This window comes from Tyto alba, unplaced genomic scaffold, assembly GCF_018691265.1.
Source record: "Tyto alba isolate M040663 unplaced genomic scaffold, T.alba_DEE_v4.0 Super-Scaffold_40, whole genome shotgun sequence".
Lineage (NCBI taxonomy): Eukaryota > Metazoa > Chordata > Aves > Strigiformes > Tytonidae > Tyto > Tyto alba.
The window spans coordinates 27045591-27062782 of NW_024881316.1; the positions used below are offsets into that span (position 1 = coordinate 27045591).

The 17192-nt window shown below is 32.7% G+C and overlaps 1 protein-coding gene across 2 annotated transcripts in view; it reads left to right on the plus strand.

Moving 5' to 3' along the window:
• CSMD1 (CUB and Sushi multiple domains 1) overlaps positions 1–17192 on the plus strand; it is a 1179538-nt gene that overhangs the window by 1023591 nt on the left and 138755 nt on the right. For both annotated transcript variants that reach the window (XM_042802880.1, XM_042802881.1), the window contains exons 39-41: positions 1962–2031; positions 4216–4332; positions 8617–8826. In XM_042802880.1, the coding sequence (XP_042658814.1) occupies positions 1962–2031; positions 4216–4332; positions 8617–8826 (397 nt within the window). The remainder of the gene's footprint in view (positions 1–1961; positions 2032–4215; positions 4333–8616; positions 8827–17192) is intronic.

Sequence of the window (17192 nt, forward strand, 5' to 3'; positions counted from 1 at the left end):
TTTTTTTTTATTTTATTTTCACTCTAGCTGTGAATTTACCCTCAGTCTTTAGAGAACATATTCACAGCTAGCAATAACAATCAGGTGTGGATTAGTTTATAATTGAGACTTACCAGAAAAGTCATAGAGCTCAAACTACTACCTGGAGATGCATAAGAAAGGTAATTGCTAGCTGTAGGATTAAGTGTCTCCCCACAGGAGGGGACATTAAAAGACTGAAATCAGAGTGTGTCCTTGTTGGGAAGAGGTTTGAAGCCAGAGGAATAATTTAATTTTAATTTTCAAAAGATTTTTTATAGGCCTTTTTACTTTTTTTCTTGACACTGTAGTTAAATTATGGCTTCCCCCCAACTCGTATCAGAGACATGCAATCATGGAAGACTAGGAGTAGAGAATAAAATAAAACAGGGAATATTGCATTAAGTTATTCAAAACCTCAAGCATTTTGCAAATAACTAAGATGACACAATAAGTGCATGCACAATTTTCACTTAAAATTAAAACGTTGCTTTTTTAAAAGTATTGAATTGTTATCAATGTGTATTTTTATAAGAAAATGACTAATTTAATTTTTATTAATTTTAATAAAAAGTGATTTTTTTTTTTTCCTTTCAAGCCATTTTTTGGAAATGCTTCAGTTTGTCTTTGAGAAGCTGATTGTCTAAATATACTTAAGTAAATGTTTAATTAAAATAGTTTTATACCGTACATTTCCATACAATTTTATATGAACTTTATTCAAAGTAACATGTGTAGTTTCTTTTTTGTAAACATACCAAATGATGCAGAAATAATTTTATCAAATGGATTTTTCTTTACTGTAGTTTACTTATTTTTATGAGAATTTGATTGCTATGGACAAATAATATTTTAAAAAGTCTTCATATTATATTGATAAAATACACTACCTTACTAAATATTAAGCTCTTAATGCATGTGATAAACAAGAGATGTTAAGTGACTTGACCAAGTTTGTGTATCTAAATGATTAAAACAGGAACTAAACCTTGCTCTTAGTCCCATGTCTCAATCTTCATATCAGACTCTTTCACTCTTGACAGTTTATTCAGGTTTCACATTCCGACAGCAGAATGCATAACCTGAGTTCATCAGAGGACAGAATTGACAAAAAATTACTTTTGTTTGTGCTACTATTAAATTTTCAGCTTGAACTGTTGCCAGTGCAAGTAAAGCTGGGAACATCTTACAGTTTGTCCTGGGAAGCCACCCTGAAGTATGTGGAAATAGACTTTGCAGGTTACAGCCATGTTATTTTTCACTTCCAGCTATCACATGATTCTTCTCGGTTCTTGTGGTGTTTCTTAAAAATATGCAGAGTAAATTAAACATGACAGCTAAATAAAGAGTCACTTTTATAGCTGTCTGACAAGATGTTGTATGTATGCAGTGGGTCATGTTGTGACACCATGTGAGAGTTCAAGGCCTGCTGCTAATTGTGAATGACTGTCTTGGCATGGTCCACATCCTTACCATCTGTAGCAAGCAGATGTGGAACAAATTCCTCTCTTTGTCTGTACTGCTCACTCAGAGCAATGGTTGATGCATTCCCAATTGCAGCCTGAAAATTAACTAGTATGCATACATTGTGGTTGAGAACCCTGGAATTGAAATAAAGAGTGAATCAATTTGACCATATGAATGCACGAAGTCAGCTGTTTCTGTCTTGTAACCAGCTTTGTATTTAGTCAGAAACGTGAAAAGGTTTTCAAGTTATCAAAGGAAGAGTGTTTTAAAACATTTATCCAGTAGAAAAGTAGGAACATAAAACCTGAAGTATTTGAAAATAGAGTTTAACAAATTCATAAAAGTAATTATAATGCAGTTGGTTGATACAAGAAAATACACAGATAAGATGATCCAGGAGGTCCTGTGTAGCTCTGCCTTCCTGGAAAGTCACATAATGAGTGCCAGTAATCTAATACTTTGTCCTTTCCAAACAGGGCCGTTCTCATATTTCTTGTATGCCAGGAACAGTTCGACGCTGGAACTATCCATCTCCTCTCTGCATTGGTATGGATACTTACTTGTTCTCAGTGTGTTCTGAACATCAGTCAGAAGAGAGTCCTAGTTTTGTCAAGCCTATTGTTCCTTTACTTAATTCTCTTTCATACAGAACTTCTGAGTTTCCATTTGTATCTACAAAATATGGAAAGATAATAAAACATTTCTTCGTATATAGTACATATGCTATTTTAAAAAATATTGTCAGAGTGGGCAAAGGAGGAAACCCAGATGTTTACCATTGTTTAGCTTGTCCTGAATATTCTGCTTTGCATCAGGCTGAATCTTCTTCATCAGAGAGAGGAACTTAACGCACTCCTTTTGCAGCATGCTCAGGTTGACGAACCTTCTCGAGAGCAAGGCAGGTTATGCAGGGAGCCTATGGGGCTTCTCAAAGAAGCAGGTAGTCTGTCTGCAGTAGACAGCAGTTCTGAAGCCAAGATTTCAGGGGTGGTTTTAGGGATCCAGAAAGGGCTGGATATTTTCATCTGAGAAGGGTGTTACATGATGCTGAATAAAAAAGCAAAGCTAAAAAATATTTCCCTTTTAAGCACATTATGACCTTACCCAACAGAACTGAGTTTTCCCTGTGTAAATAGTAATCTCATTCTGCTCTACTGTTTCTTGACTAAACAAAGTTTAAGAGTCAAGATTCTGGTGTCTTTTGACATGATTATTTCAAGAAAAAGCAGGGATGGAGGGGAGAGAAGCCCTGCTCCATCATAACATTCTGTGACTTCAACATTCTTCAGTTAATATTTCTAACTTCAATATTCAGTCAGCAAAAGCTGTTTGTTTTTGCTTTAGATCTAAGAGGAATTTAAAAGCCTGGGATGATATGGAGTAATATTAATGTGAAATGGTTTTAAAGATTCCTTGTCAAGTTGGGCCTATATATTATTTTGTATTGTTAACTTCTAAAGAAGCAGTCAATTCTGATTAATATGAAATCAGTGCAGTTCCTTCAAATCAATTTTAGAAATGTAAAATTTTTTTAGGAAGTTGTATTTTGGGGTTTGGGTAGCTTTTTTTTTTTTTTTATACTAATCTTACGTTTCACCTTATATATGAAATATAGTTCTTATTTGCAAACAGTGTGCTCATTGATTTTTTTTTCCTTTAGTTCATGAAATTTTGTTGTCCCTGAAGATAAAATACCCCCAAGAAAACAAACAAATCCTTAAAACATGACTGCCCCTCCCCTGCCTCTAACCCTTAAAATGTTGATTTTTCTAGAAATGCAAATCAACCTCTGTTCTTTTCACTAAATAATGTATTTAACATTTCAGGGAGGTAGATATATTTGAGAAGTTTGAGACTGATTTCTCAGCTTTTTGGTGGAGTTCTTCCTATTTTAATTCAATTGCTTGTGTGGTCTAACCAGTAGATTATTTTCATTTTTTCAGTACAATTATCAAAACACACAGTATCACAATATCACAATTCTGTTACCAGGTCATACATCACTGTAATACCTGGCATGAAGACTCATAGGAGTTAAAGTAATGATTCCTCGAATAATAAATATAAACGACAAGTTATTAATTTAATTTCTTGAAATTACTTTTCCTTCATAGTATTGTCCTAGTGGAGGTGTAAATTCAACAACTCCTTTACAAGTTGATTCCTATATTTATAGCTTAGCTTTATGTCATCTTAAATGATGTAAATGGCTTTTCAATCTCCATACACATGAATTTGCTAAAGAAAAGCATACAGATAGTAAGAAAAGAATAGTTCTGTTATGCAGCTAGTCTATCTTCCTTCCAAATTAAAGAAAAAACTGTGGTAACATTTTTGGTTTGTTTTTAAAATCAAGTGTGGAGTTATCTGTATTAACTAGTAGATCTGCAGCTGCATCATGGGTTGGTGTTATAATTCAGTTTAATTCCAGCTTTGTTCCTCTGATTATGAAACCTATCTCAACATAGCACCAGAAGTTTTTAACTGTAATTGGCAAGGTGAGACAGTGGGTTACACGCTCTATATGTGCAACTACACATTTGCAATAAAATCACAGTGAAAATATTGCATTAAGTAAGCATATTGCTTTAACTCAAATTATTTTTTTCCTTCATGAGGAATATTTCAACTGTAATAAGTTTCACTGCTTGGTGGTCTTGGGGAAAAAATGTTAAATATTAAGAAATAAAATTATTAAAAGATACAGTGACTTTCTTTTATTTTTAATAGCTAAATGTGGTGGAACACTGACAAACATGGGTGGTGTGATCCTGAGCCCAGGTTTTCCTGGAAATTACCCTAGTAACTTAGATTGTACATGGAAAATTTTATTGCCTATTGGATATGGTAAGTAAACTTACATTTGAACATTTGAAGAGTAATTATCAGTTGTCAGATTTAAATATATATAAGAATATTCTAAGTTCCAGTATGAAATAGATTTTATCCAGTGAATGTATTGTGAACCCTTTATATAATTACGTGCTATCTTTTGATATGAAAATGGTTGGCAATTTAAAAGTATATCTTTGTCAAAGCAACTTGTTATTTGTAGAACTCAGCCTGTCTTGGAAACTGATTTCAGAGCAAATGAAATCTGCTGCATGAAGATATATCAGATGAAATAGATAATGTAACTTCTAAATGAAGTAGTGGTCTTTGGTTTAATGTCCTTTCATTGTCCCCCAAGTAACTTTTTAACAATATTTCTTATGTTCCATGAAAATGGACAAAACCTCATGTGTAACACTATGAATCTGGTTAAAAACTTTCTAAAACTATATTCCAAATCCCAGGTAATAGTTGCCAACTTAGACACTTCCTGGATTTGCACTAAAAACTGTTGTCATACAGAAAATATCTTCACAAATAAACAATAATTAGCTTGAGAAAGTAATAATGGATAATAAGAGATCTGTAAGTGCCTGTATAAAACACAGTTTTATATCATTATCAGAAATAAGAGGAATAAGTTTTTTTACTGTGAAACATTATGCCCCATACTGTGAATTCAATGCTAGTGTTCAAATAAGAAAATTAATTTTAAAACTTAATATTAAATTCATTATACCCATCTCTGGAAATGAATTTATTTTCTGTGCTTTCCATTTGCATTCATAAGAGGGATTTTTGTAGTAAGATGTACCACATATATAAAGTGTATTTTACTAAGTTAATTTGTAGAAATACTGTGCTACTATTTAGAATAGTGCCCTTTATCAGTACATTCCTGGTAAAAGTGATCCATCATAGTTATGGATAGCCTTCATAGCCTTAGATATCCTTGTAGCCTTAGGAAAACCATAGACAGGACATCCTTGGCTAATTTTGGCATTCCACAGCTACATTTGCAGAAAATATAAATGATAAGCAACTGTTTTGGAGCTATGTCATCCCAGTTAGGTTACTACAATACTTGCGTTTAAAAACATTCATATTTCTCAGAGTTGCTCTTTTTCTTTAAGCTTTTTTATGTAGACAATGTTTCATTAATTAATTACGCAAGAGTGTCTTGTGTTTTATGATTATCCCTCTTCTCATAAAATCTCTGGTAGTGGTAATCCTATAAATAGAAAAGGTTATGGTTTTGTTCAGTAAGAGATTTAACAGGTACAAGGTCTTCATTCCATTGATCTATCATTGCTTTCTCAAATACTAGAAGAGGATTCTTTTTACCATAAAGTTGCTACAGGGATCTTTTTTTCCCAAACTATTTGTCAAATAATCCAAAGATAATACCTTTGTACCAGGTTTAAAAATTGTGATTGATGTGATGTTTCAAACAGAATTTCCCCTGCAAAATCTTCGATACTATTTCAACTACAAGGATAAGCTTTTTTACCTAAAAACTGTTTGTCTATCCTGATTCTATTCTATCAGAATAACTACATGAAATTACTGAAATATAGAAATTATTTCCAGAATTGAATAATACTCCAGGATAATTTTGGAGAAGGTTTTTAATATAGTACCAAATGAGTTAAAGATTAGCACTGTGCACAAAAACTGATCAAGAGGACACTCATGAACATGTAGTGATTGATTCAAATTCCACTGGAATTATTAACCTGACAGTGACTTCATCTCTCCATAAGTATTCCTTTATTACCATCCATTTATTCAAACATTGTAACTGAATGAAGCCCATGGTATTTTGACTTAGTGTAAGCACACAGATGTGCTTAAACAAAGTCCAACAATAACACTGTGGGAGCTAAATATGTCCCAAAATATAGTGCTCTGTTCATTATGTGAAAATACACTGATCACGTAAAAGAAGACACTACTAAAATCCAAACATTTTAGATACATGAAAAGTACATCTTTTGAAGTAAATAGTGGTTATTTTGCACTGATTTCAGGTACTTATTAATTGATTAACATTTGTAAAAAAGATTAGCTCAGCTTGGAATTCTCATTATTTAGAGTCTATTCAAGTAAGAGCAAAAATCCTGTTGAGATTGGATCAGGAAGTACTATAATTATAGTTTGACTGGATAATGATTTATTTTCCGTAGCTATCAGTTTTATTCTTTGTAATTTTATGTAAGAAATGATTTAGTGTAGAAAACTTTTTCTTTAATGTATCAAATTGACAATTGCACGTTGTATAAGTTTAGGATTAAATCTTGAGTGACACATACAGTGTGTCCTCTAATTGAAATTAACATCTTTGAAAAACCTTTAGGAAAAAAATGTATTTATGTTTGTGCTTAAAATATGTCTATTTTATGGAGTTTAAATTTTTTAAAGTTACTGGTAACTCTACTTTTTATTTTTAAAATATAAAACTTTTCTATATTGAATATTTATTAGTTGTACAAATTCCTTCTCAGTAATTAAATAAGGATGATTCAATTTTAAAGGTACTCTGTGGCTCATTAGAGACTATTTCAGAACAGTAGGCTGCTTTTATTTAAATACTTAAACACAGATTTGGGGTCTATATACATATGTCAAATTCAATTATCTATTTGTTACTTCAGCGACTTAGGTATAATATTAAGTGGCTACTCAATTCTTTAGAAATTCTATGCTGCTGACATCCAGGCTATGGTGGGAATCACTAAATGATGATATAGAAGTGAAGAAGTTTCCAAGTTCCTCGGTGTCCCACTTAATGTTAAATCCTGCAAGCAGTGTAAAATTAGTGACTTCACTCAATTCAGACTAACTGTATCAGACATCATACAAGAGATGGCTGATATTGAGACTTTGTTATGTTTTGTATGTGCCTCTGTATTGACAGAATTTGAATAAGTTTTCTTATTCAGCAGCTGAAATACTGGTTTTCATATCTCCCACACTGCATAGGTCAGGGAAGGTACTAGGGCTAAATATCCCATTTTCTTATGAGTGCCCTGTAACAACCAATTTATTTGGTAGCTTATTTAGTTTCTCCTGTAAGAAAAAAAAAAAAAAAAAAAATATATATATATATATCCCTTTTATAGAAAGTGATTAGATCTCATACCACATAGGCAAAAAAAATGAGCTATAGAGCAAGACTGAGTGACTTAACCCAGTGATTAATCTAGATGGTACTCTCCTGGAATGAAAAATGTCTCTCTGCTAAATAAGGATGTTAAGCAGAGAGTTAAGGTATTGAATATTTCATGCTGCTTTGTTGGCTCATTCAGAAATTCTGGTTTATTCCATTCCAGCTAGTTCTTCAGCTAGTCTACCAGATCAAGGGTAGGCACAAGCAGTGCAGTTGCAAGTTACTTGGTACTACTTGGCTTTTGAACCAGGGGTTCATCCCACACCCCTCTACTGATATTATATATACATATAATTCGAGAAGTCTGAATTCCAAGTCCTTAGTCCACATGAAGAAGTATCAGAACTTGAAAACAGCTCTTCCCATGAGTTTATGTTTAAACTTCTGACTGTTCAGAATTCTGGGAGTCATCTCTCTCCCTATCATTTTGTGAGAAAGGCCTGTTTCAGCCACCTGACATCCAGAGACAGTCTGTGGTAAATGATCCTGAGTAAGTAAATGTCACCGGTCTCGAGTTCAGTGTATCTTGCAGTGTTGCATTGAGAATGGGTCTAAAGACATACAGGCCCAAGCTGGAGGGAAGAGGATGCAAATGTAGGTGACCTGAGTCAGGAAAAACAAGGTAGAGTAGATAGCTGGAACTAGGTAGGTATACTGCCTCTAAAAGATCACTCTGTTAGTAACCTTCCTGAATGCTGAACTGATTCCGAGCCTCTATGAGAGGCCTGGCCAAGGTACGGTAATGCCCTTTCAGCAGACTCCTAGCCATGCCGTGATACAGCAGGATTTGTGATGTGCCCCTCCTGTGAGTGTTTCTGTTGACTGGTTTAGGAACCTGACAAATACCTGGTTGTTGACTTTGTGACTTCCTTTCATTAGTCCCTTCATGTATGGTTATGATATTTATTGGGAAACCAAAAATTAGAAGCTCCAACTCTTGTAATACATAGTAACTATTTCCTTAATTTAAGCATCCCATTTTGAATGGTGACTAAAATATAAATGTGACACTTATAACAATTATTATGACTTTTTTTTTTTTTTTTTTTGTATTTTCACGCTGTAGCATTAAGCAACATGAGTTATAACAAGTCAATTTCTATTTTTTTCTTTCTTTCTTAATGCTGCAGGTGCACACATTCAGTTTCTGAATTTTTCTACTGAAGCAAATCATGATTTCCTTGAAATTCAGAATGGGCCTTACCACACCAGCTCTATGATTGGCCAGTTTAGTGGAATGGAACTCCCATCACCCTTGCTAAGTACTACTCATGAAACACTTGTCCATTTTTATAGTGATCACTCAGAGAACAGGCAAGGATTTAAGTTGACATATCAAGGTAAGTAGGAACTAGCACAATGAACTTTATGGTTAAAAAGGAAAATTAAAAAAAAAATACTAAGTATATACTATATAGCATTTTTGAATCTGGGTTGTTTAATACACAGGTTGAAGTTTTTTAAAACTGAAATTGCGTTGAATCAGAATCTATTTTACTGGTGTAAAAACCTGAAGCAAAAATAATGTTGTTCGCCAAAGATCACATAGCTGATACCCCTTTCCATCCCCTTTAGCTGTATTGTTACTGGGCAATACTGCTAGTATTCACTGTCTTGTTTTCTAATGTATATACTCTTGTTATATTTAATATAATAAATGAGGATTTTAAAATACAGTATGAGTTATTTTAAATATTCAGGCGAAAATTTTTATAATTCTTATATTTTTGCAGTCTAGACTGCAGAAGACACCAGATAACACACATTCTGTATCTGTATTTTCAAATACATATATTCAGCATTTGAACACGGGAACTTTTTGTGGTCTTCTACTGTTGGCTTTCTTCTTCATCTTCATTGTTTGTTTGTTTTTTTTCCTGATCAGTGACAATAAAACATCATTAATTCATGCATATTTCTAAAATGTTAAAGTACTCTTACTGAAAACTGTTGAGCCCCATTGCAGGATCTGATCAGTTTAATAAAATGAAACAGCTGGTTGAATTATCATCTAACTGCAGTGAGGGAGATTCATCCCACCTTATTCCAGGCTTTTAATTTAGATAACTTGTTTAAGTTTTCATATATATGTATATCAGCCTATATGTTTTTATAAACATGTATGGGTTATGGGTTAATACTGGTGGGCAGTTAAGCACCCTGCAGCTGCTCACTCACTTCTCTCTCACCGTCAGTGGGATGGGAAAAGAGGAAATGAATAATAAAAGCAATAAAGCTCAGGGGCCAAGTTAAAAACATTGTTTAATAAGTGAAGGATAAGGGGAAGAAGAAAGAAAGAAAACAAAACAAGTGATGCAAAGGCAATCACTCACCACCTCCTGCAGGCAAACCAATGCCCAGCCAGTTCCCAAGCAAAAGATGGCTAAAGTCCCTAAGTCCCCTCTTTCCCTTTTTATTACTGAGCATGATTTTATATGGTATGGAATATACCTTTGGTTCGTTCAGGTCATCTGCCTGGTTGTGTCCCCACCCAAACTATTGCACACTCTTAATCTATTCACTGGCAGGGCAGAGTGAGAAACAGATATGGCCATAATGCTGTGCAAGCACTGTTTGCAAAACCAGAACATTAGCATGTTATCAGTATTGTTTTGGTCAAAAATATAAAACACAGAACCATATGAGCTGCTCTGAAGAAAACTAACTCTATCATATCCAGGCCCAGTACAGTATTTATTTGCATTCATGCATATATACAGTTATAGTTAGATTATATCTACAGAGTCAATGGATAGAGAGGAAGATTATGAACACCTGAATTAGGCAAATGTTATAAAGCATGCCCACGAAGAAGTCACATCCCTCTATTGCCTGTGAGGTTTTGTTCTGTCACAGAAGTAGGGAATACGCTCACAACTTCACACCCACTTAGACTGATTTTTAGTATGAGTAGTCAAGGATAATTGTGATTGAACAGATGACTATTTTTAGAATTTTTTGGAAATACAGGAAAGTGGTAAATTGTAGAAGTTTCAAATAAATAAAAGACAAAGATATGTGCTATGTTTTCTGTATATTCTCCAGTGGTCTTTGTTCTGGTTCTAATTAATGTGTTTTTCCTTACTATAACAAGCCCTTCCTTAGTGGTATTGAGTCTATATAAGCTCAGCTACATGTGATTAACTCCTGACTAATAGCATTTTCTGTCATGAAATTAATAGTTACATCTTAAGGTTTTTGTAGACTGTATAATAACGTTCTTCTAGAGGCAATGTTCCAGCTTGCTCAGCAAGGTTTTCTGTTCTCTTTAAAGGAACACATATATTCATATTTTAATGATCTTTGACAGTTTAATCATTGGCTTAGTCATTGTGGTGTCTGCTTATAAGAATGTAGTGCCCAGATGTAGGTAAACAGAAACTGTATTGTTAGTATGTAGATATATAATAATATTTATATAAAAACCCCCAGACTTTGTTTATTCAGCTGCTGACAAAGCAATGCACTGAAATTCATCAATCCCCCTGACCAATAAACCTAACAGTTTCTGTACTAAACAAAATAATCTTTTGAAGCTTATTAGTAATAATTTACATGATTTCCAAGAAACATATTTCAAAAATATTTAATCTCTCAGGGCATCTAAAATAATAATCTTAAATAAAAGGGGACAAATTGTTGTCAGGTCTAAGTAAAGGTTGTATGTAAAACTGGAGGGAGTATATCACTGCCAGCAGATGTAGCACACACAAACTAAATTCTGCAAAGAATTAGAACAAAAGTATACCGAACATTTTAAAAAATAATTTTTGTCAGTAAATTTGGTTTTGTCCACTTTTGCCATTCTTATAGAAATAAATTTGTAAAGCAAAGCAGATGGATCTGACATTTTTATATATTTAATAGATGTTTTTACAGACTGTTTTTAATTGATTCCATTTTAGGATGTCCTAACATACTATAATTGGGAAAAAAAGTTTTATAAATAGAAAAATATTGCATATGTTAATAAAGAAATTAATTGTATATGCCCTTAAAAAAAGATGAGTGGGCAAAAGAGTCCATAGTTGTAGTCACATTCACCAAACCCCTTCTAGTGTCTTAATGAATGTGTTGCATATCAGGAAGCGGCCACAAGACTGCATATCTTAATCCTAGTCTGATTTTTTTCAATGTACTTAAGTTTACATTAAGATAGATTTAAGATTTAATTTGTCCTTTTACTGACTGGTAATAAACTTGATTCAACTCAAGGCCTGCCTTTTCATGAGTGAAGAAAAGCACCATTTCTAGTAATTAGAATACAGTAAGTAGTGGCATTATGGTAGCAGATGTTTTTTTGAAAGGTAGATGCCTTTTTATAAAATACCAATCTAAAAATAAAGGAAGACTGTTAATGGGTATGCTTATTCAAGCAAAATTCCATGTCATAAAAAATGAAGCTTTCTAAAGATTTTAGCATTTTATGAAGGATAAGGTTTTTTGATAACCCTTCATCTCAGGGGAAAATAAAGAGTATGAATACTGTATAGTGAATGATAGAATTAATAATGCTATTTCTCAATTTTTCTACTGACTTTCTGAAGACAAAAAATACTTATGAGATTGAAATTTAATATATTTGGGGATTGTAATCTGAGCACATAATTTTGGGGAGGAATAAAAGTGTATGCACACTGAGAACAGTAAAATATTTGTTTCCCATGTTTGCAAGGAGCTAATGCTGTTTCTTAAACACTAGCCTGTGAATTATCATAGCACAGGATTTGAATATATAACCTAAATCACTTAGGCACCGTGTATTTCTGAATGCAGTAAAAAACTTTGTCTGTAGCAGAATCCTAGGTAAGTTACAGCTCTGAGTGTCATTGCCAGTCAGCTCGTTGTTTTATGCTCTGATGTCTCCATGTTTCGCTATCACTTCAGCTTTATAATTGCACTACAAAAGGCATGGTGGATACTCTATTATGTTCAAGACTGAGTTACTGAATTTGTGTGTGTTGTGAAACCTCTTGTTTCACTTGTGGCAAGAAGGAAGTTCATATTTATTACCCATTGAACTATCTAAAGTATTTAAGATACATTTTATTAGATACTATTTTTATTTATTTGTAAGATAACGAGAGGACTTTGGAAGTGCCTGATTTTTAAAATAACAACATTAAAGTATAATTACACTTTTTGTGTTGTTGAAATAAATATTGTACTGTTTAATTAAAAAAACAGAAGCACTGAGAAAGGGTGTCTCTTTGTTATCTCCACTGTGGTTTTGCCACCTGTGAAAATCAGTAAAGACAGGAAACAACTAGAAATATTTAGAAGAACTTTTCCAAATTGCATTGTGTCAGAGGAATTGCTTCTGAGTCACAGGAATCATGGAAGAAAAAAAGGATTGTTGAAAAACTGCTGTATTTCTAAAATGGTTTCAGGTGATGACCTAAGGTGGGAATACTAAAGGAAATAAAATAAGATCTTTTGGGGGGATCACAACAAATGATTTTCTAACTCATGTGACAAAATGAAACCATGTTTTGTGACCCTCCTCCTGAGTCATTTCATCCAGAAAAATTATCTTCTTTGGTGCCTAAGACAATAAACTGAGGTTCCAGATTTCCAGTCCTATCCTGGGCTGCACGAAATCATATCCTGGGCTTCCATAAAAAAGAAGCATGGCCAGAAGCTTGAGGGAGGTGACTCTCCCAGTCTACTCATTCTCATGACACTTCACCTGGGGTACTGCATCCAGCTCTGGTGCTCCCAGTACAAGAAAGGCATGGACATGTTAGAGTGGGTCCATAGGAGGGCTACAAAAATAATCAGAGCGCTGGAATGCTTTTCTTTGAAGAAAGGCTGAGAGAGTTGGGGTTGTTTAGCCAGAAGAAGAGAAGGTTACAGGGAGACCTTACTGTGCCTTTTCAGTACTTAAAATGGTCTTGTAAGAAAGGTGGAGAGAGACTTTTTATGGAGGCCTTTAGCGACAAGGGGCAACAGTTTTAAACCAAAATAGGATATATTTAGATTGAACATAAGAAATAAATATTTTAAGATGAGGGTGGTGAGATATTGAAACTGGTTTCCTAGAGAAGCTGTGGCTGCTCTCTCCCTGGAAATGTCCAAAGTCAGGTTGGATGGAGCTTTGAGCAACCTGATCTAGTGAAAGATGTCCCTGACCATGTCAAGGGGGCTGGAACTAGATAATCTTTAAAGGTCCCTTCCAACCCAACCCATGCTAGTCTAGTCTAGTCAGAGAAGATTTTGTTCTTGAGTCTGTAGTTATACAAAACATGATACTGAAGGAATGTACAATAAGACTAAATTAAAGTTTTCTGTAGCCTTAATTGTAAGCTTTCCTAAAATTTAAGTGTTTGTATGCTCAACTCTCTGTTAATACAATTTTTTAACAGAGTTATTATTTTCATGTTGTAGTGTTATAGATCTATGTGGCACTTGCAATAAGTCACCCTAGTGTTAATGTAAGAAGGAAAATATATTTGAATCGTAAAAACAAGATAACAGAGGATCAATTATATTTTTTGTGTGTGATTTACACTCTTTTCCTACCAGTGGAAAATATACTGCACAAAGAAATTTTAAATGTCAATACGAAATAATTTTAAAATTAAATTGACTACTGCCAACATTGGAATTAATTATTCTTCTCAGATTTCTTTTAAATTGGACTTCATTTCAGGCTCTTATTATAGGTTTTTCTGCTGTGAAACAGTATATACTTTTTTGAAGTTCAATACTAAACAGGACTTTGGGCATAACATTCATTAAAAAAGATTTCTTTTGTAAGATGTGACATCAGGATTTGTGGGTAATATTTGATAGTGATGACTGAATAATGAATTCCTCTGTTAAATTAGGTATAGTTGTTGCATACATCAAAAGAACAGAGAAGAATATAATTCATATTTATATTAAAGCTATAAAACATATTTCCTTAGGGGCCTGTAAATCATGGTATCATAGTCAGATTGATCACCTGACTTATAGTTACTCCAATAATTTATGAGTCATCTATAGGATTTATACCAGAAGTCACATGCAGAGTATCTTCACAATTTATACCTTTTTTTTTAAAAAAAAAAAAAAAACTACACCACTGTGCTCTGCTCATATGCAAGTACTTTCACCCCTGGCTGACTGACCTTTAAATTTATGCTAATCTTCTGTAGGCAGAGCTTCTATTCTTAGTGAAAAAAAATACCAAAACAAACCCCCAAAGTTACTCTATGTGCTTTGTTTACCTCACTTTGAATAGGAGACAAGCATATGCATCTCTGAGTAAGCACTAACTAGAATTTTAAAGCGTAGGTGTTATTTTTTCCTTTAACAATCTAGGGGACTTTCAGGTTCTTTCAGGATTTCCTCTTTCACTGAGCTGTTCCTGTGTTTTCTTCTAGTGTAGATTAGTGAGATAATTTTTTTTCTGAAATTAATTTTTAAGACTAAATTAAAAAGTCTGAGAACATATTAAGTATGTTTAAAATGTAAACTATGAATAACGTATTGCAACAAATTAACCAGTAAGGATATTTTTCATGTGTATTCATCTCCTGAAAAGGTTGATAAGGTTAAAAGTTCCAATACTTGTCATTGTTCCAAAACACTCTCATTATAACTAGTGGAAAATGTAGTGCTGCACCATATCAAATTAATCTGTGAGATCCTCTGACTCTCCAAAATAATATTATATTTTTAATGCAATTTTCTAAGTAGCTTTCTATATAATTTAATATATTAGATTTAATATGTCCTGTACTCTTAAATAATCTCTTTTATTTTATTTTGTATGAAGATGTTGATAATAATTATATTATCTGTAGCACTACTATATGAAAAATAATAGCAGGAGTAATAATAGTATTAAAAATTTATGAGCCATTACTAGATTTAGCATAAAATTTTAATTAACCATAATTAGGGTAGAATAAAGCTTCTTCTATTTCCTTTACAAGATCAATTAATTCTTATTCTTAAATTTCCATTTTCTTTATTTATTTTTTTGTTATTTGGGGGAAGGGATGTCTGATTTATTAGAGGATTTCAAAATATTTCTGTCACCTCCACATCTCGTCCAGCTTTGTAATGTTACAAACACTGGATTCTGGATTCACTGAATGAAGTAGGGAAGATTGCTTTCTCAAAATAAATTTTCTATTTATTTCATAGGATGACTGTAATAAGCAGTGACTAAAATACCTCATGACAGCAGCTGTACTTCAGTGTAGCAATTAAGTACAAACTTCCTTTAAGTGAGCACTTAAGCACACCTAAAATATGTTTAGCTTAATTTTTCTGAAATGGCTTGTTTAAATAATCTTATTGATGATAAGTATATACTTCTAGGATGAACACGTCCATGCTGTAAAGATTAGCTTTGAAAAAATAACAAAATACTTTGGCCAAGAATATGTTTTTCATCTCTCTTACCGTATTTTTAGAGCTTGGACTTAACAGCATGTATTAATATAAAGCACACTGGTATTACTGCTCTTATTTGAACTTTTTTATCTCCTGACAGTAGTATTTAATAACTGGAAATAGAATGCTCAGAGAAAACAGGACATTTGTCTCAAGAATTATTTCTTAAATGGCGTTTACTTGCTATCTTATCTATGTGAAGTTCTAAGCAAATAATTCTACATAACATTTTTATAAAACTGTCTTTCTTTTTTTTCTTCCTGTGGAACTATTTATCATTTAAATATTCCAAGGAAATATATCTTCAATATGGAAACATGTAGTTTTAAATTATCTTTATATCTTAGTAAATGTTATTAATGCAAGATGCATCTGAATTTTTTTTACACTATTTTGTTTCAATTAAATATGTATAATTGATTAATATTTTTAGGTCTTTGAAAACATAAAACCCAACTTTAAATATGATGAATCATTAACGTGTTTTTATATGGAGATATATCTAGAAGGATCTTTCTTCTTGGTAGCCTTCTGTCACTTCTAGGTCTTTCTTATGCTCTGTGACTTTATAGTCTTTCATTAATTATTTTTTTTTTTTTGATCAGGTGATTTTCTTTTTTGCATAATTTAATATATTTTTAAAAATCCAATAGATTGTGAACATCTTGTATTTCATAAAATTTTACTGAACAAGTTTGTTGTATCTTACTAGAGTACTCACTATATTGTTTAAATGTGAAGACACATCTAAACAAATGTTGTGATTAGTTGTGTGCTGAGTTATTGTTGAAGTCATTGTACAATTTAATTGATGCAGGTAATAAACAAATGGGAATATTTCCAGTCAAATAAATATAAGACACCATAGTAATATATATGCTATTCTAATTTTGAAATGTTTGTTTTGCTACATAGTGCTTGTAAGGTTGCAAAATTCCATTTTTTGTTGTACTGTGATTGCATCCATACCTAGTAGATGACATATAGAAAGGAATATGAATATTATCAGAAAAAAAGTTGTCTCAAGTTCTTATGCCACTATTAATTGTATAAGTATACTTCCATATTAATACAAATTTTGGAAATTGGACTGTGAACATGGTCATTCAATAGCTATGCATTTTTACTAATTTTAATTTTAATTTCAGGCATCATGGACAAATTTATTTTCCTAAATAATTTTACTATTTCTTATTTAGAATTAATTGCATCATTTCTTGTATATTGGAGTAGGGAAAAGATACTTGAAAAATGCTGTAATAATTTTTAGTCTTAAGAATCTTACTGGAAAAGTGACCACTTATTAATTTTGGTC